Source organism: Gossypium hirsutum, chromosome A05 (assembly GCF_007990345.1).
Source record: "Gossypium hirsutum isolate 1008001.06 chromosome A05, Gossypium_hirsutum_v2.1, whole genome shotgun sequence".
NCBI lineage: Eukaryota > Viridiplantae > Streptophyta > Magnoliopsida > Malvales > Malvaceae > Gossypium > Gossypium hirsutum.
In genome coordinates this window covers 16,908,969-16,930,056 of record NC_053428.1, presented here as the reverse complement: position 1 = coordinate 16,930,056, position 21,088 = coordinate 16,908,969, and the positions used below count along the sequence as shown (strand labels likewise).

The 21,088-nt window shown below is 33.1% G+C and overlaps 2 protein-coding genes across 9 annotated transcripts; both read right to left on the bottom strand.

Moving 5' to 3' along the window:
• Nucleotides 1–1,633: 1,633 nt before the first annotated feature.
• Nucleotides 1,634–5,718, bottom strand: LOC107958257 (tobamovirus multiplication protein 1). Its single transcript, XM_016893966.2, is given in 12 exon segments — nt 1,634–2,233; nt 2,319–2,396; nt 3,118–3,171; nt 3,340–3,403; nt 3,496–3,541; nt 3,695–3,767; nt 3,963–4,034; nt 4,191–4,283; nt 4,580–4,632; nt 4,738–4,770; nt 4,773–4,827; nt 5,206–5,718. Coding segments are annotated over 12 exon segments (873 nt in total). The 5' UTR covers nt 5,365–5,718; the 3' UTR covers nt 1,634–2,140.
• Nucleotides 5,719–13,801: 8,083 nt separating this feature from the next.
• LOC107958254 (phospholipase A I) lies at nt 13,802–20,860 on the bottom strand. Of its 8 annotated transcripts, none has more exons than XM_016893957.2 (18): nt 20,116–20,858; nt 19,697–19,844; nt 19,423–19,501; nt 19,183–19,336; nt 18,875–19,087; nt 18,526–18,771; nt 18,298–18,460; nt 17,951–18,211; nt 17,747–17,865; nt 17,280–17,441; nt 16,957–17,149; nt 16,737–16,873; nt 16,319–16,457; nt 16,010–16,216; nt 15,442–15,916; nt 15,141–15,348; nt 14,948–15,046; nt 13,802–14,435 (listed from the first exon to the last, which is right to left on the bottom strand). In XM_016893957.2, exons 1-18 carry the CDS (start codon nt 20,638–20,640, stop codon nt 13,974–13,976), a joined length of 3,990 nt encoding a protein of 1,329 aa, XP_016749446.2. In that variant the 5' UTR covers nt 20,641–20,858; the 3' UTR covers nt 13,802–13,973. The 8 variants fall into 8 exon arrangements, 6 of the variants coding, with proteins under 6 accessions (XP_016749446.2, XP_016749448.1, XP_040969587.1 ...); XM_016893959.2 differs by having other exon boundaries at nt 14,948–15,037; XM_041113653.1 differs by having other exon boundaries at nt 19,423–19,498.
• Between the last annotated feature and the right edge of the window lie 228 nt (nt 20,861–21,088).

Here is a 21,088-nt window from a genome sequence, read left to right as displayed (position 1 = left end):
TTTTATATGTATAATTACACCAAATCAAAATTCATGTATGAAATTGCACATTTGACCAAAGATCATATGTAGATTTAATATATTATAATTTATGTCATTTTAATTAGGGTTATTATGTAGTTTACCTCTTGAATTTGGCCAAAGTATGATATGACCTCGGTTTAGTAGTTGAACCCGAGTCGTTTAGTTCCCGATCGTAAACGAAGAAGTAGAATAGACGAGAAGAAGATAGAATATAATTGAGTTTCAAGAAGTAAAGTAAGTCCGTGAAGCTCCATAAAAATAAAATTGAGCTACGTCCCGCTTGTAAAAATGACGAGCCTCGCTCGTAGGCTGAAACAATAGCCGTTCCTGGGGGCGGGTCGTATCAAAGTACCTAGTCGACGCCTAACTTTTTTTTTTGTATCAAATTGGTACCTGGACTAATATTTTGTCATACACATTGTCCCAATTTGCTTATAGTGTTAATTTTTTTTGAATTAACATGGAGTTTGCCCTATGAACTTGTCCAAAAGTATTTAGTTGGTACTTGAACTTGTCCAAAAGTATCTAATTGATACTTAAACTTGTCCAAAAAATTATACATTTTAAATTAATTTATATTTTTAAAAAGATTTTTATTTTTTTAATTTATGTTTGTCATGTATCATACTGAGAGGTCATCACGTGTCGATATAAGATTGGCAATCAATATCACTTCAGTACAAACTAACGATGCTAGTGTAGAAGTACCAACCTATGTGACAGAATACAAGTTTAAGTACCAACTAAGTAAAAAAAAAAAAACTCTAGCATCACTTGAGCACTTTTAGACAAGTTCAAGGGGCAAATTACATATTAACTCTTTTAATTATTGGCGCCAATAACTCGAGGAGCAAATGCCTAAAAGTGACACCTTAGTGTTAACATTTAACATCCCTCTATTGGAATGTCTTTGATTGTATAAAAATGGGTTGATAAATCATTTGGTACCTACGTTTGGTTTCAATAATCAATTTGATACCTATATTTTTTTGTCCTACTTGAGTTTAGTTTTAACATTCACTTTGGTACCTAAATTCTTGCAATTGGATACTTGAGGTATTTTTTTCCAATTTGGTACTTCAATTTTTTATCCCAATAAAGTACCTATATTTTTTTTCTAGAGTACACGTGTCAAACATCCATTGGATCACATAATATCAATTAATCTACATACGAAATTAAACTTTAAAACCAAATGCAAGTACCATGTAATTAATTTCAATATCATATTAATATTATTATTGAAATCTCAAATTAAATTACACTTTATATAAATTCTATTATGATTTGATTAAGATATATTCAAATTATAATGGTTGACTATTCAAATGGCGTTGGTCGTACTTGTCATCTAAAAAAAATCATTTGATATAATAATATTGTGTGAATAAAATAAACAAGTGAATCAAAACCTACTAGTATTACACTGTCAACAGTCAATTATACCCAAGGCCAAGGCATCAACAGAAAATTCAATCATATTTAAACAAAAGAAAATGAAATTTATTCGTTTCTTATTTTTCACGAAAAAGAAAACTATTCGTTTCTTTTCTAAGACTTTAAGTCGGAACATAAATTACGAAAAAAAGAGCACCAGTTTCACAGATTGTGGCAGAAAATGAATTTTTTTTATTTTATTTTCAAACTCTCCCTTCAACAAGCTTCTGCTAGTAGAGCTAACAATAATGTCTTGCTTATGACAAAAGTTATACATTAAACAAAGGCGTGCATGCCCAACACAAATCATGTTCATCTTCATTTTCCAATAAGCAAACCGATGAAACAACTACTAAACTCTGATTTTTTTTTTTTTGGAAACCCCTACTAAATTCTCAATTGTCAACCAATAATGCGCAAAGCGTCAGATAAACCAACTCTTCGATCACATAACGAATGAAGAAATCAACGAAGATCTCCCCTTAAGAAAGCTCCAAAACAGCTATGTCACATACAAAATTAAAAAATTTTTGCATGCATCAGCAACCATTCCAGTTCTCCTGGCTCTGATTCCCTCACTCAACTGGAAATTTAACTAGCCCTCTTGAAACATGCCAAAACCATCTTTTTTTGTTTTCCTACGGGAATAAACAATTCTACGAACAAAGATGCATTCCGACTAACGGATTGGGTGATACTGAGCGGATACTCTCTTTGGAGGCAATTTACGCAAGATATACAGCACTAGAGCCGAAGGTAGGATCTCAACCAGCTGTAATTTGATCAATAGAAATTACATGCTTAGGAGAATATAAGAGAGACAAATAAGACATGAGAGAAATGGGTTCATTAAATACCGTGTAATAGATCAAGTTCAGTACTGGATGGTCCAAAACATCCAGTGACGCATCTGCATCAAAGGCAGATAAAACCACCTGTATGCAGAGAAATTAGTTAAAGGAGCACATAAAGCAGTAGGGAAACGTTGAGCAACTAAATGAAATCAGCAGCAGAATATTATTGTTTCTAAATGGTTGATGGAAAGAGTTTTGGCATTTGACTGTTGTCAAGCCTAGCCTCATGCCTCTCTTCTCTCTATATCCAGTGGGCAAATCAATATCTTCTTACATTCAGCTATACACCAATTCCTGGGAGCATTTAGCCAAATGCAAACTACCTATTTCCTTGTCTCTTATTATTAGCAAGAATTTCAAGAAAACAAAAAACTCGAGGAAAGGTTCAAGTTTTCTTTAAAGTTTCAAGTTTTCTTTCAGTTCAAAGGGAAGAGAAAGAAGTGGAATTAAAACTCAGAATGAAGTATGCAATTTTCGCTCGGAAAATATTGTTTAGTCATTTTACCTCATTTTAATTTAAAAAGTATACTATACAAATTAAATCTCCCAGAGGTACTCTCTCAGGTGAAGGATGTAGCAAGTCTAAATTCATGCATATTTGTGAGTTCAGATTATCAGTTTGCCTCAGGATGTAATAATCAAATAAACTGTCATCTGTTGAGAACAGAGAGACTGCAGCATGAGTTACATACAAGAGATTTATCAAACAAGTAATAGTTTAAAGTGCAACATTCTCGGTCAAGCAATAAATTACATAGCTTGAAAACCTACAACAAAGTTTGGTCAAGAAAGAAAAACTTACCACAAAGCACCTAATAAGGAAGCAGGTGAAACAAATGGCCGTAACAGATCCAACCTACAAACAAATAACACATCCATAAACAATAGTAATGTCGAGAACATCTTACAGCATGATGGCCATTTTAGAAACCATGAGATTAGAACATAGAAATGCACGTTAAACTTATGCTATGTCAGGCTTATACTGAAATTGAATTGTTATTTAATAAAGGAAGGAAAATACCTCGTGAAGCTTCTTCCTTCTTCCTTTCGATTCAATAGGGAATCGTCTTAGCATGAAAAATAATCTGCAAGGAATTGAGTAAGTAGGATTTGGTCATACTTAGAAGCTCACTATAATTCAATATCAATAAATTTTGTGTAAGCAAACCATAATTACCTTCCTCCATACAACAAGAATCCTAATGCAGCTATAAATGACACCACTGGAGAAAAGAATATAGAAAATAAGGGGCAATGTTAAAAAATAATAGTAAGACTTAATGTGCATAAGATTTTCATTAAGGGGAAAAAAAGAAAAACTAATACCCAGGGATAAACCTAGTGAACATGGATTGATAATTCACTGTAACACTTACCAGCAATAAATATTTTTCCAATGAAATCCACCACACTGTTGTCATCTATCCAGAGGTATACCCACACACAGACCTGAAGTCAAAATATCATTTTTTAACTTCACTCACACATTTAAGTACATGTCATAGCAAGAGTGGCAGGAAACTTGAGATAAAAACTCAACAGAGAAATAAGTAAACAGATATAATCACTTCCCTCACAGATTAGCCTAGTACTAATGATGGTAATACTGAGTAAACAGACAAGATAATGCAAGTTGGAGCGCACCTGTATAAAGTAAATAACAGCATTGATTGACACATAAAAGATTCTGAGTTTGTCCGTTGGTAAGCTTCTAGCCTGCTCATAATGGAAAGGTAAAATGGCACAGTTCCTCACAAGAGTACAAGAAAGAACCGAGTACATGAGTTTGTAACCCGGTATATTGATCTTATATCATGGAGAAACAAAGTTTGACACATCATTTCACAAAAGCAATTACGAATAGGTTCTTGCCTGATGGTAAATCTCGGCCCAAAACAGGACAAGTAATGTGTATGTGGAGAAAAACAGAAGGCCCGGAAGATCCAACAACATATATGTGAGGACCTAGTTCAAGAAGTAATGCTCACGTTAGTATTATAAAACTCTTGTCTTAATTGGATCATTACAACTTGCTAGTTATATACTCCTTGTTCTCTCAAAATAGAATCCTCCTTTATTCTCCTTATGCTACCCAAGAAACCTTAATTTGTATGAGAAACTCAAACAATAGGCCTAGATTGTGAAGCAGAAAGAGTGAAACGAATTTATTCCCAAATATGAAATGTTATCACATTTGGAAATGCAATGCAAACTTTGTGTCAGAAATGAACCAATATCTCTGGATCCTATAGCAAACTAACCTTGGGATACAATACAAATACTTGTCTGTGAAATCCAAACACAATTGCACGCACTGCAACAACAACAAAATTCAAGATCAAATAATCAAACTAAAATCCTAAATCCTAATAACAGTAATAGAAAACACTACATATGTTTTGAGGACTTTGAATATTACCTCCATTAACAATGAAGTTCATTAGATGGAAACTTTCTGTGTCGTCCAACCATATTCGGGCACTCTCAATTCAATCCTTACTAATTGTATCTGCACATTACAAACAGCAACTTTCACATACAAACTAATCTCATATCCCAGTACTGGGAATAAATTTCTCGAAATTGAAATCATTAACAATAAAATACGTAGTAAAATTAACTTTAAAAGCTTTAATTCTATATTAAATTTGTGTGAAAAGAATAGCTAGTGATAAAATGTCACTACTAACTAAACAAACTAAATCAGTTTGAATCCTAAAATATTGGAAAGTACTAACATGAAAATAAAAATAAACTCGAAGAACAGGGCTTCTACTAAGCACTGATCCATACAAAATCAAAATCGAAAAGTTCAGTGAATCAAACAAAAACTTACAAAAAAAAACTTGAAAAATAATTTTTTAAAAAAAAGGAATAGAAGGATGACCAGAGCAACGGAGGAAACTAGGGCATAAGCGGCGCAGAGAGTGTAGAAGATGCCATCCTGCCACTTAGTGGACTCATTGATCTCGTCCCACCAGTCGGACACCAGAGCTGGAAGCTCAATAGAAGTTAAGTTCAGTGGCATTTTCGTCATTCTAACCATTTTCTCTTAATTCCCCGAGCTTTCCCGGGAAAAACAAAACCCGCCTCAGCCAAACACGAATCGAAGAAAACCTAAAAACAAAAAGAGCTGAAAGAGAAATGAAAAACTTTGAAAAGCCGAGGACACCAATGACTCCAACTGTGAGAGACAGATAGGAAGAGAGAGGCCCTTTTCTTTTCTTTTCTTTTCTTTTTTTGATTAAATAAATCTACCCGTCGGTCCAAAGCGATGGAGCTAATCCTAATTTCTGTAATTATTAGCAATAAAACTGTGAAAACCTTTTTATTATTATTATCGTTTTTTATGGCTTTATTGGGCCGCTCTTTTGCCTTCTCTTCCCTTCTCAACTCCCACCTAAGCTTCTACGAGTTCGTGGTAGTTGCAATTTCCAATTTTGCTTTTCATTATTTTATTTTTTTTCCTCTCTTTCATCTTCCCTTTTGTTGGTGAGGTGTTTATGGTTCAAACAGGTCGAGCCGTGATTTATATAAAAAAAGTTAATATTAATGGTACATAAATAATATTTTTAATTTATGGTGTCCAAACATATTTCCATTTTTTTATATATTTCCTGTTTCATGTTAATTTTGGAGAAGCCATGTTGATAAAACAATATTTTTAATAAATATAAAAAATTAATAACAACTCAAATGATTTCTTATCATTGTAATATTAAAAATAATATCTTTTTATCAAGAAAAAAATAAAATTTAAAATTATGTAATTTAAGTATTAAATGATGAACCCGTGTGTTGACCAGATGGTCAATGTATTTATCGTCTCAAATGTAATTTGCGTTTGAGTCATATTAATCATGTTATTATCAGAGCTTTGCTCTTCTTTTATAATTCACCAAAAAGAAATCATTAGTGATATAAATATCATTTTAATTCTAATCATACATAAAAGAAAATTCAATCATAACGCCTAAGTTATTGTTTCATCTTTTATTACTCGTATACCATGATCAGATTTTAAGTATTTCAAAAATTAATTCAATTGTTAAATAATTTATTACAAGTATAAAAATTTTGATTTAATTAATATTATAAATTAATCCAGCACTAATTTAATTAAATAATATTATTTTTAACATTAATTTTATCATAGGTTCTTATCATATTTGTTCTTTTTTTTATATAATGCTTAAAATTACCCATAGTCTCTTTTCAACTCTTGAATAGGACGATAATACAATTCTGCACACTCGAACCTACATCTTCATGTACTAGCAACAATGCCGATGCCAATTGAACTACAACTTAATTGACATAATATTAATTTTTTTAAAAATAATAAATATTTTAAACGCAATTTTTAAAATATATAATATATATTCAAATAAAATAACTTATCACTTAAAAAATGGATGGAATCAGCTTACAATGTAAAATTAAAATGGTTTGACGCATTTTTCTAATTTTTTTAGCAATTGATATTTTAAATAACAGTTGAATTTGACAATATAATTGTATTTATTATGCATGTAAAGTTTCAAATCGATATAATATTTTTATCATATCGATATAAAATATTGTCCATATTAATACATATTTAATGGTTGATTATATAAAACAAATAGTCAAAAAAATTATTTACTTCAAACTTATATGATTTATATATATAATTAAATATAATAATTAAATTATTAGAAGATTATAGAAAAAATTATGAAAAATTGTAAAACAATATTAATGCAAATGTTTTTTCCTTAAAAATATCTGTAAAAATATTAGCATTAAAAGCAACTCTCCTCAAAAAATCTACCATTGTTTTAAAAAATAACCTTGATTTTTTTTTGTTGAGAGCACCCTTGATTTTTTTATCCTTCATAAATATCATTTATTTAAAAATATAAATATAAATATTGATTGAGTTTTAATTCGATTAGCATAGATATTATTGTTAATGCAGGAATATGTGAGTTCGAGTGTGCTGAAGCGTATTATACTCTTATTTATGAGTTGGGAATGAGCTATAGATAATTCTAAATATTATATAAAAAATAACATATATGATCAAAATTTATAATAAAATTATTTAAAAAATGTATAAATATGAAAACTCTTTTACATTTTCTCACCAATGTAGTATTGATAGTGATTATTCTTTAAAGAGAAAAAAAGTTAAATCACGATGCACAGCGTAATGTCTTATTTACATATTTATAAATAATAATAATAAAAGTACATACACTTAAATTAGGAAGAAGAAAATCGTTAGGGAGTTGACCTTTTCTTACAAAAGGTGTAGTTTGATTTCTACTCAACCTACATTTTATTGAAGGTTAAATTCTATATGGATTTAATTTTTATGTTTTAATTTAGTTATTTTTAATTCATGCACTTTTAAAATTTTAGTTTTGATCAAATAATAGTTATTAAATTTATTAAGTTAAATTTTATTATTTTTTAATTTTAATGCGACAAATATACTATCACATGTGTTTTATCATGTCAGTTTACTATTTTTGTATATTACTTGAAAAATTGTCAATGGACTTTATGATTTTCATTTTCATTGAGATTAAAATTTTAAAATTTAGAAAATATAGTGGTTAATAATGATTTAGTTAACGAATATGGACTAAATCTATAACTTTACACATATTACATAATTAATAGTAAAATTTAACCAGACATATTTAATTATTACATTTAGTCAAAACTAAAATTTTAAAATTTAAAAGTATAAAAAATAATATTGAAATTGTAACTTAACACAATTTTAATAATTTCATAAAGCTCAAACAATCCAAAATGTTGATTATATAAAATTTTTATTCTAATATTATTAATGATCATTTTATATTCTCATTTGATTATTATAATTGAATTTAAGTACATATTCCACCATTAAATTTATTCTATTGTAATGGTTTTATAATTTTTTAAATAATAAAGTTTTTATATAATTGCTACTACTATTATGACTTATAATATTTTCTAAACCCTTAAAATTGAAGAAAAATATACACTAAAACTTTTTAAAATGTATATCAAATGAAAATTTTAATAAATAACAACATAATTAAGATGACGAAGGATTGAAATATTAATATTGTGATTAGGAGTGCTTTTTGGGAACATTTGTTCAATTATTAGCATCTAATTGGATATATAATTTTAAAATATTTAAATTCCAAATCACAGAATTATTGATTAAAATTAATGGAGAACCAGAGATGAGAATGGGATGATATAAAAGGGAAAGGCCAAGCAAGTGAGAGGATAACAGGTGTGGTAGATGGGATATGCCGTAAGAGATTCCCCGAGAGTTGGGGTCCCACAATCATGGAGAAGTGAGAACCGGGAAGTACTACGTTAACAGCTTGTGACGCGAAGTTTCTTCACTGCGCCCTATCGATGACGTGTCCAATGGCCCATGGTCGGTTTTGGCGGTGTCTTCTGAATTTCCCCCACTTTCCAATTTATTTATTTATTTTATTAATACAAACAAGGCTCTATCGTGTTCGGTTTTATCATCTCTTTTGGCAATAAGTGTTGTTTTATTAGATTTTCTCTTTTTATATTACAGTAATTATATATGGGATGAGATGTTCAACTAAACAGTTGCATAATAGTTTGTGTTTTCTTCTGACAACCTTCTGTTTTTATATCATAATAAAAGGATGAGGGATTAAATTTGCATATGATGCCTATTGAGAAAACATGGAATTTTTTTAAAAAAAATTTAAAATGTAGTTTATTAAGAGTCGACCAATCATTTAACAATGAAAATATTATGTTTAAAGATGTTTATATCTTCAAATTTTATTCTTCGACTTTGAGGAGAGTTTAATTAAATTTATAGAATTTATGAAAGTCTCACTTATTAAGATAGGTAGTTTAAATGGTATTATTTTTATTCACTAATATTAATATAAAGACATAAATTTTACTAGAATATTCTTTAGTGACATGGTGAATTCTTCTGGAAATTAAAAAACAAAATTCAAAAGATAAAACTGAACCTAATCAGTTTAGATACAATATTTTTACTGTTGAAAAGCTTGTGGACTCCCTACCAATACCATTTCAATTTTTTTTAAAAGATAATCCGATGTCCCGTCACCAAAATCTCATTAAATTCTTTTATCTTGTATGATTGTTGCCATTATATATACAGTTTCCTTTTATAAAACTGATGTCATATCTAGTGTTGTGCTGTTAAGGCATTAAACTGTTTATATTTTATGAAATAATGAACATATTTAAAGAAATTGATTTCTTTGGAACCCTTGGCCTTTGCTATCCACGTAAGCCTCTAGACGTGGTTGATTGGCTACGAAAATTCACGTCTGTATACATATAAAAAGAGAAGGCTACAATTAATGAAGCACGTTATTTTATCTTATCATAATTCAAAAGGATCAGCAATGCCGAACAAATCACATTGGAAATGCCGAACAAGGATCAGCAATGTATTGGCGGGTGGTCCGCTCTGCTCAATCCAGTTCGCCTGGCTTTGGGGTTTGAATTTATATTTTTTAATTTTAATTTAATTTAATTTGTGTTTGGTAAAATAAAAAAATTAAGTGTTCTAAAAATAAGAATTAAAAAAATTAAGAAATGAATTTAAGTTATAAAATATATTTAGTATATGATTTAAAATAAAATATAGGATATAATTATATCGTTTGATGTCGATAGAGTCTTTGCTCAGTTGACATCAACATTATTATCAGTGTAAAAAGATATAGATTTGAGTAGGGGTGAGTATTCGATCGAGTCGAGTCGTATCGAGTAAAAAATTTTCGAGTTAGTCGAGTTGACAAATCTTATTTTAGCAACCGAACTCAATTTGAAATTTTTTCGAATCGAATCGAATCGAGTCAAAAATTTCAAGTCAAATCGAGTCAAGTTAATGAATCCTATTATTTATACTTAATGTTGTGTTTAGATGGACCGATTATTTAACTAGTAGATGAAGTACAAGATTATTTAACTACATGAACAATATAATGATTTAGTCTTTTAACTTAATGAGCAAACATTTATCAAAATGACGTAGTTTTACCTTTTAACTTAATTATTTTGAATTTTAACTTTTAATAAAGTAAACATTTATCAAAACTACGTAGTTTTGTCTTTTCTTATTCGGATTTTCGGATAACTCAAATTATGTAATTCATATTCGAGTTAAATCAAAAAACTTAATTTTTTATTCGAATTGATCCAAATGACTTGATTAACTCAAATAACTCGAACTATTTAATTTAAAATTTGAATTTTTTATCGAGTTTTTCGAATCGAATCTGATTTTGCTCACCCTTAGATTTAAGTGCGTTGAAACACATTATCCTCTTGTTTAAAAATTGGGGAGGAGTTATAGGTAGTTTTAGGCATGACCTATAAACACTTTTATAATTTGTAAAGTATGGTTTATAGCTATTAACATTTTTATGCTCGCATGTATGAAATGAAGTGGCAGCGAATTATAAAACTTGGTTACTTTAGTATTTATATGGATTTCATAATCAATTGTTTTTGGTAACAGAACTTCATGTTTCAGAATTAAGATATCTTTTAAGTTTATTTTATGATTTATAAAGATTAATTTTTTTAAATTCGATTTTAAGTTACATCTAATGTTATTGTTTCATTGCTTAGCTAAAAAACTCATCATATTAATCATCTCTTACTTATTACTAGTAAGGATTCATTCACACTAATATAAATTTAAAATAGTTTTATATAAATTAATTATATTTTATATAATTAATATTTTAACAACTCGATCAATCGATCAATCATGTATGGTCAATTTAAATTAATCTTTTAACCCGCAAGCAGAGCCATTATTTAAGGACCGGCAGAAGTTGATGGTGATGGCGATTCCCTACATGAAGAGAAGTACCCTGTAAAGGGTCTTTATCAATTATCAAGTTCTTGCAATTGCAGCAAGCGATATTGAGAGGCAGAGAAAGTAACAAAAAGAAGGCGGCCAATTGGAGCTGTTATGGCATTATCTGAACATCATATTTCAGAATTCCTCAAATGTCAAAGATACCTGTAAAAAGAATACAAAATCTTGACATGGATCTCATTCCCTTTTCTCAAATTAAGTGATTTGAATATTTTTCATAAAGTCGGGAGCTGATTAGATTAGCAGTTGAAAGCAAGACCAAGCAGAGCAAAGGGTGTTTTTCATTTTGTAAGTATATCAGCATATACAATTCAAAGATTGTGCATGAAAGATAACGAAACCATACATAGGGGAACCTCCAAGGTTCTGTGCCGCAGTTCAACATGATTGTGTCTCTAAGAAAAAGAGTAACCATGGGTTTTGATTTTACGAAGAGAAGTTGAAGCTCTGGGCTTGAAGGGTGGGTTCCTAAAAATCCAACTTAAGAGGCTGCCTCCAACATGACTAAACCTGAAAGTTATACACGTCATTTTTAAGGATCCTGTAACTGAAACGAGGAATCTTCTTTAGCTGATTCATATCTATCTGCAACATAGGCTTGGTCGCTGGTCGGAATCCGCTGCCACATCTTCCGTTTCCGGCCAGAAACTAGGTCTTGAATGACCACTCCTGCAATCCTTTTCCACTATTTGTCCACGAGACGTCCAAAGGGCAAAGCTCCCTCGTCCCTCTGACTCGAACTTGGTAAAGTACTCGATTTCCTACTGGAGTAGTGATCCCACAGTTCCTCTTGTTCCTATCACAACAGGAGTTCTCTGAGAAAAATTTGGTGCATTCGAAGTGGTATTATTAATGGAAGCTTGTCGCTGAAGAAAATGGTGGCCCTGGTGATCGTTTTGAAGATATGGTAATTAAGGTTACTTTAATAAGCTATTTTAGTCTTAATCACTTTTAATAAAAGTGGTCAGTATGGGTTTCTGCACAATTGGAGCACTGGATAGGGATAACATAATCATATACTTCATGTGTTCGCAATATTGCCCTGCATGCCCCCCAATCAAGTTTTAGGTAGCATTTTTATGTTAACGTCAGGATTCACCATTTAAATAAAATAGAACATATTCAATTATAAATCTTCTTTCAGTTAAAAAAAACATGAACATAAGGGGATTTGAAGCTCTAGTGAGCGAGTGAAAATATCATCAGAAAGCAATAATGATAAAAAAGAAATAAAGTTTTCTCTCTCTATTTCGAGCAAGCAATCCATCATCTTAATAAAGATCAAATCATTTTCTACAAAAAAAATAGAATGTACGATCAATTTAATGAGTTTATACTTTATATAGCAATCATCATCTTCAATCCATCACCCTTACCATCAATAGTAACTATCTGTGGTCATTTTCAATCCATGATCTTGTTATTCAAGATGTTATAAATGAAAGTTAGGCCTGTTTGGGCTGTTTTTTTGTTCAAAAAAAAAAACTATCTGTGGTCATTTTCAGTAACTGCACTCTAATAAAGGTACAGAATAAGCTCATAAGAAGACACTGGCTAGGTTACAACACACAGAAAAGGCTATCGCTAGGCGCTAAGACGAAATTTCAATTTATATACACATTTCCAATAAAAGAAAATCAAAATATATACACTTCTTGTTAATATAATGAAGGTTAAAATATCCTTTTAGTCCCTGTAGTTATTGGTGTATTGAGAATTTAATCCCTATACTTTTTTTATTTAACTATGCTGATGTGGATTTTAGAAAGAAAAATAACACTTACTTGGCATTTGACATGTCATTTAAAATGTAAATTAATGAGTAATAGAAACATGTTTCAGAAACATGTTTCAATACTTTCTTCTCAAGCAGAGAAATGTGGCGGAAAAACATTTTATGATCTTCTTCTCTGCAACTAATCTTAAAAATGAAAAACAAAGAAACCAAGCCCAAAACATCGAATCGAAATTATTTGAAATGTTAAACCCATTTCGTATTTTATAGGTTTTTATTGAAAACCCTAACCCATTATATATACATAAATTATACATACAAACTGTATATAAACACCAAAATATAAATAAAACCCACACTCAACGTAAACCATCAGATTCAAGCTGATAAACTTGGTTTATTTTTAACTTTTGCAATCCCAGATGCAAAAGATTGCAAGGTTGAGATTTAGAGACCACTGAAGGTTGAGATCGGATTAGCTTCCAGATTCAAAATTCTCGAAAGGGGTTAGGTTTTAGGTTGGGTTTAAATTTGAATATCAGGGATTGAAAATGAGTTTGGTATTTCACTTTAAAATCATAAAATACGACTGGATTTACGGTTTTTCTTCCAAGATTTCAAAGTTTTTTTTCTATAAGATTACGAAACTTTTTACTGCCTTTTTTTGTTAGTTTTTTTTTACTTCTCTAATTTACCCTTTAAATGACACGTAAAATACCAAATATTTTTTTCCTAAAATCCATGTCAGCAGAAAATTTTAACAGATCTATCTATTGGATATGAATTTTTAAATAAAAAGAAAAAAAGAAAACTAAATTCTCAAACTATGAAAAATATAGGAACGATCTAGGGGTATATTTTAACCTAAAATGAATGATAGAAAATAAATGTAGGAGTTATTCATGCACTTGATATTTTCTATTCTCTCTCTCTCTCTCTCTCTCTCTCTCTCTCTCTGCCTCATCTGCCTTCGTTTTATTACTTGTTTCTAAATGTTGAATGAGATTTATTTGACAAGCTCATTTTCACGCGGAAGGTGACAGGAATACCTCAGCTTCCGATGGGAGGCAAGAGCATTCTTCAGGGCAGCATCCACGCTTGCTCCTTCACGCAATACCAAGTCATAAAACTGACATACAAACTCTGATAGTTCCTCTTCTTCTTCGTCCGGGAAACCGCTAGTTTGGTGGTTTCCATTCTTCTCCGAGTCGTTGTCTTCCCTATCGCTTGCTGGACTGATACGTTCAGCCTCTTCACCTTCTATATCTTCTGCACCAATCTTGAACTCTCCGTTTTCCGGGGTGTTATACTTTCCTGATCCAGTAACTGTTGTCACTGACACATCTTGGGGCTCAGCAATGGGGCATATAACAGCTTTTGCCCCAGAATCCAGAAAGGCCTTAATCAAATTTGCAGTGGGACCATGAGTCCCGGTGTAGATTATGATCCTGTCCCTCCAAGCTCCAACCTGGCATTATTCAACATAGCACAATTTGTCAAAAAGAAAAAAATATTTTCAGCCAAATGATACCAAAACAATTTTCTTCAGGGTATCATAGCTCATTATCCACAGAGAACAGAAATAAAATAACATAAAACATATAAAAGAAGACTCCCGCTGCCATTGAAAGTGGGATTATTGAATCTGCTGAACATTGGCCCTACAACATCCAGAATGGCTAAAAATAACGGTAATCTTATTTCTAGCAAGGTCATCTCGATCCATAAAGTTATACAATTGGACCAAGGGAAATTACACTAGACCTGTAAATGAGATATTGGCCTTACAAGACAACCAGAACACAGAACATTAATAGACATAAAGTGGACAATGGAGGTTAACCACGAATTATTTCTCCATGCAAAAGCTAACCAGAGTGAAAAAGGGAAATACAAATTATCCAATGGATGTCATCGGGATTCAGGTATCATGTGCTTTGACTGGTAAACTAGATAATCAAATGAAAGCCACGTACATACCGTGGAACGAACATCTTCAGGTATTATGTGCAAAGAAGGTATGTTACGACAAAACATGTATGCCCTGATTTCTTTATCATTTTCCATGACCTTTAACAACTCATAAAAATCACAACAAAAGTTCATTAGTTTTGATAATGCCAAATTGACAGCAAATGAAATCATTACAAAGCAAATGAGAAAAGCATCACACTCGAGTTTGGTGTCCAACATATCTGTGGACAATATTTCCAACTTGGAAGTATGGTCTGCAGTGAACCAGATCAGCAATATTAGCAAAAGGTAATGCACCCTTCCGATTCTGGTTCTGCATCACAAAGGACATTGTATCCTTGACACTTTGTAGAAACTTATCAGCCAATTCTCCAGGTTCAGCCACGACAAACACATCCTTCTGCCAACTAGAGAAAGAAGCAGCTAGAAGGTTAGAAGGTTAAGATTAGGGCATAATCTACACACACAAATTATGTGACAAAACAGAAAGGCTTTTAGACCTTAATATTGAGCCAATGGAGTCATTTTGAAGTACCATATGTATAATGCCCACTTGTGGTAGATTCTGTAACTTCTCGTGTAATGACTGTACGGGTAAAGAAAGCTGCCTGGGCTCAGGACAGAGTTCTGGGGGTGAAGTAACTGTTTTTCCAGATCCATCCAAGCTTAAAGGTGGGACCATGTCAATTCGGCCAAGCCTTTGCGAGCCAACATCAGGACTGAAAACAAGAGGGCTTGAGGGATAACTTTCAGTGATCAGAGGAGAGGTAAATGATGTTGGAAATTTTTTTTCCAGTACCGCCTTTGAAATTCCAGATATGTCATGCAAAAGAGATAATCTTATTCCATTTCTTGAACAAAATGACTCAAGTGCTCGAGCATGGTGCACAATTCTTCCCGAATCAGGACTATTCAAAGCTTCAACAAGTAGTATATCTCGCCTCCAACCTAATGAAGGGCTACTTTCACCTGGAACTAGTATAGACCAAGAAAAATGAATTTGAGAAGATTTAGCATAGCATCCAGAAAGTTAGAACACATGCAACTAACAACAAGAAGGTTCAACACCTAAATTTGTTGCCTTTGCCTTCGTAAAATGTGGAGATTTCAAACTGTCTGCCCACTTCTCATCATGTATAAAGGGTAGAAGAAGCCTTTCACATGCGTTCTTCAAGGAATCTGAATTGTTTTGGATGTAGTCATCTACAGCAGCTTCTAGTTTCAGCCAAACTGTCGGATCAGTCTCATCCAGCTCCATGTCACAACGTTCATCAACTACAGGGGCAACCATATAAAATAGTGAAAAGTTCATAATTATTTAACTAAAGAGCTGTTACACAACCGTGGAAGTCATAATGAACCTGTAAATTTTTGTACCTGGATTAAACCGAAAGTATTGGATCTCAGGGAGCATAGGTAACAGTATGCTCAAAGCTTCCTCAGCTCGATCCACAGAGCATGCACTCTCAATCAACACTTGTCCGGTATCTAGATAACGCCAACCACCTTTTCGTGCCTATAACACAGAAGAGATAATCATGAATTTATGAAATTGAAGTCTTTTGATTTTTATCATCCAGTTAGGCGAAATATCAGAACCACATAGAAACATATCACATAGAAGTTGAAGCATCAATAAAAGCACCTATTCTGTTTCCTATTAATCTGCAGGAATATCCTCGTGAAATGGTGATTTTCAGTTCAGGGTCATGGTTATTGGTAAAGGTTTATGGATACTTAGAGCAATGTCATGAAAAATTCTTAAATTGCAAAAGCACAAAAGGGAAGCAATTACCTTAATAGGCAGAGAACAACAACCAATTGAAACTATACAGTCAATTTTTGTATCAGGCCACAAAAGTTGTGCTTCTCTTAAGGAAAAGACAGTTGGATTGTTTGCCACTATAGCACCATCTTGCCAGCGGTACACATCTACACAAATGGTAAAATAAAGGTTAAAAAGCTTAGACATTCTTAAAAGATGTAGTTGATCTAAGCAAACAGAAGAAAAATACCATCAGAGAAGTCATCAAGATAATATGGGGCAGCAGAAGATGCTCGTATAGCTTGCCACACATGGTGTTTACAACTTCCCATAAAAGCACTTTGTTTGTAGCCAATTTGAGAACCTGTAGTTGGAGACCCTAGAATGGTGATTCCTGAACTTTCAGATATTGCAAGAGGCACTTCAGGTGTTCCCACAGGGTACTGCACAGTAAGAAAAAAAAAAGTGTAACAAATTTATACAGCTAACAAGATTACCATATATAAGCAACAAAATACTTGAACCCAAAAAGAGTTCATATTATATGATAAAAAAGGAACCCTTGACCTCAACCTGATAATTGCGGAATAAAAAAGGCTGAGCTGGTGCCACGCTCACCAAAGTTGACACAATAAAAACTTTTGGAATGTTTTTCACAGCAGATTCAATTAGTAGGTCGCCATCCTCATCAGCACACATTTCCCTTAGCAACCTCTCAAACTGATCTGCACTGTGCTGCAATACTAAAAGTTATGATGTCTTGTTGAAAGCAAATGATACTTTGAAAGGTAAAACAAACAGGTCCATTTGAATTATTGGTATAATGAACACCTCCAGGAGTTATTGTAAATCCCCTAAAAGCTCATAAATTATCTGGTTAGAAAGTAGGAAAATCCCATTTGTTTGAGATCCAATTTCACACAGTTATTCATGCATATCCCTGTATACATACTGATGCACATGCATTTTCCAGCAAGACATGAGGAACTTATCATTGAAAAAAGATGCACAAATTTTGTATACATCAAAGAGATTCATACTTTAGATCCGTGTACAACAACTCTGAAACTCTGTGATGAACTTTTATAAAGCTGATCAAACTTTTCCCTCCAAGTTGCTGATTCGTTATTTGGCATAGGTTCAGCAAAAACAAGTTTTCCTACAGAGCCAATATGGGAGAATAAAGTAAAAAAATAAACTACAAGTAAATTGTTATTGAATGAATATTTATGCAGCATACTCACCAAGCTTTTTGTAAATCTCTTCACACTGCTCCAAGGTCATCAACTTAATACCAAGGGCAACAGCAAGCATACCACCTGTCGATGTTCCACATATAAGGTCAAATAGCTCATGTATCCGCTTTCCAGTTCCCTTCTCAATCTCTTTAAGGATCTGCACAGTTGCAAGACCTTTCATGCCACCTCCATCCATTGAGAGTATGCGTAGGCCTTGTCTTGGTATTTGTCTCCCTCTAATAGCACGTCGCAAACTTTCATTCTCTCCTAGAAAAAGAACATAATCAGATAATCTTATAATCTTAAGATTCTAAACCAAAAAAACAAAAAAAGTAAAATCCAAAAAAATATACCAAGAATTGCCAAAGCACGAGCTGCAGCTTTATTAACAAGTGGTTCAGGTGTAAAATTCAAGCGCATGAGAAGTTCCCTCAGACTTTCAGAGGTGACAAGAATGTGGCGGTTCTCCAGACAGAAGGCCAAATTTCCTACAGCTACCAAAGCAAGCCTTTGCACCTGATTGGATAGGTTAAATATACCAAACCGTTCAATATACTAGTCAATTATAATCAGACAGTTACCTCTGGGTTTTTATGGGCGCACAATAATTTTAATGATCTCAAAACATCCTTGTTTAGCATCCTCTGAGCTACAGTATCAGATCCAAAGGCCAGTGTAACCACAACTTGCAGCACAGAAATCAGTTTTTCTGGGGCAGGAGACTTCATAACATTTTTTATGCGTTGCATGATGTCACATTTCATCAATTGTATGGCCACAGAAACATCCCCAGCAAGAGTTGATAAAGCAGAGCAGGCTTGTTTGACCTGGGACAAAACAGAATAATAAAGAAGGTACAAAATAGGGAGGGGAAAGAAAAAGAGATGATGCCCTATGTGACCTCATAAAAGGAAAGTATAGCCAGTGTACCACATGGCGGTTGTCACTATTTATCATGCTTATGAGCTGCTGCAATGCATTCTCATCTTTACCGACAACTATACGATTCCCCTGGTTTTGCATTATTATCTTGGCCAGTGCAGAGGCAAGCAAAGGGTGATGACAAGAGGAGAAACGGAATATGAGAGAGAAAAAGGCACTGAGCTTGTGTCTAGACGCACCAAAATAAGAAATATTCTCCATCTGTTACACGACAAGAGAAGCACTTCATTTCATTCATTTATTATGCTCATTTAAAGGCATGAGCATACAAACAGCTAATATTGGTTGACCTGTACCTCTATTTGCACAGTCACCGATTTTAGATTTTCATCAGCCACAATCCTAATATTGGCAAGAGACAAGTGACGGAGCTTCCTTAAAGGCAAAATCTCAGGAAGGAATTCTAGTGGATTACCAAATAACCTCAGAATTTGTAACTCAGCCATATCCCTGCCATCCAACTGGAGAAAAGCATTAGACCAGAGAAAGCTATATATTCACTAGCCTAAAAGAAATAAGTTGTTCAATAAAGTGACCTGAAGTCAAGAAGAGGCCGAACAAGTTTGTTATGCTCTAATGATATTTCCACCAATCCGATGCACTGTTTCAACTCTACTGCTCCCCCCCCCCCAAAAAAAAAAAGAAAAGGAAAATGGCCACTGAGGTAAATATGGCAGATTCCAACATCATTGGCTTAGACCCTCCAAAATCATGAGAACACATTTTCCCTTGTGTTGCAAGTTGTGAACTTGATATGGTAGTATAACTTTCAGGAAAGTAATTTAAATGTAAAAACAAGATTAGGCTTACCAGGAACCGAAACAAGCATGTTGTTGTCGACCCTAAGAACTTTTAAGGTTTTTAATTCACCAAGCTCATGTGGTAACCGTGATAGCTTGTTGTTATCAAGGTATATTTTCTCAAGAACTGGCAAACGAGTTAACTCGATGGGCAGTGTCTGTATAAAAAAGTAAGCAACCAGTGAGCATCAAACTAAAGAAGGAAAGGAAAAGAAACATGCCTGATAAAGTTCAAATATTTATTAAAAAAATTTATGGACCCACTTTTTCTCAATACCAATTTGTATTGTTGACAATGAAAAAATCAATTATTAATTAAAAATAGCCTAGACTTAGCCTTATACTTTATTGCACTCTATTGCTCCCACATTTCTGCAAATATATAAATATCTATCACCGATGAAAAGGTAAAGGAAAATAAGAAATTACCGTTAAACCACATCCACACAGGCTAAGCAAAGTTACACTTCTCCAATGGTCATCATATCCGGTGGGACTCCCGTCACCAGAAAGAACCAAATCTGACCTTAACAATCGAGCCAGGACTCCAACTCCATCACTCTGCTGACCCGACCCGCCAGCCTTAAACATTGTAACCGCTCGTAAAGGCTCCCTTTTCTTCTCCACCTTCATCTCCACCCTTACAACATTTTCTGCCGTCTCTCTCAATTCAATCGCCACCGCATCTTGAGGCGCTGGAAGCGCCACCATCAGCTGAGATTGCAGCCTTAGCGCCACCTGGTCGTCGTCATCTCCCGACACCCAATCCAGATCGATCTTGGAGCCGAGGTCTTGCAGGTCTGTAGACGTTAACAATGCCGAGGAGGAAGAAGAGGAAGTCAGAACCGGTGACGAGGATTTGCGGTGAGGCTTTTCCGTCAATTCTTCGTATCCGTAGTTTAGAGATAAACGGAAGGTCTCCGAAGGACGTTTCCATCCTAGTCCCCAAGACATTGTAATCGGACAGTTAAAATGCGCGGGGAAGAGAACTATGATCCCGATCTAACGGTTCAATTGATGTTTCACATTTGCATTTCTTTCATGGAGAATTATAAAGAAAAATTGCATTGAAAATGGAAATAAAGTTACTTTCTTTTTAATGTTAAGGATTAAACTTTAGAGAGATTAAAAGGCGGGAGCCATAAGAAATGAGAGAGTGACTGAAAAAACTGGAACAGTATTTACGTTCATTTTTCCTATGAAATCAACTACCTCTTTGTTCGTCTGACACTGTTTTTTTTGTCGTTTTACAATTAATCGGAGAGATCCGCCAAACGACGTCATCTTGGTGGATGTACATGATTGAAAAGTAAACGACGTCGTCGAAACCAGTCCCACTCACAACTGTCTTAACAAACGGATACGTTTGGGCTGTATTAGAGAGACGGGCTTAAAAAGGTAT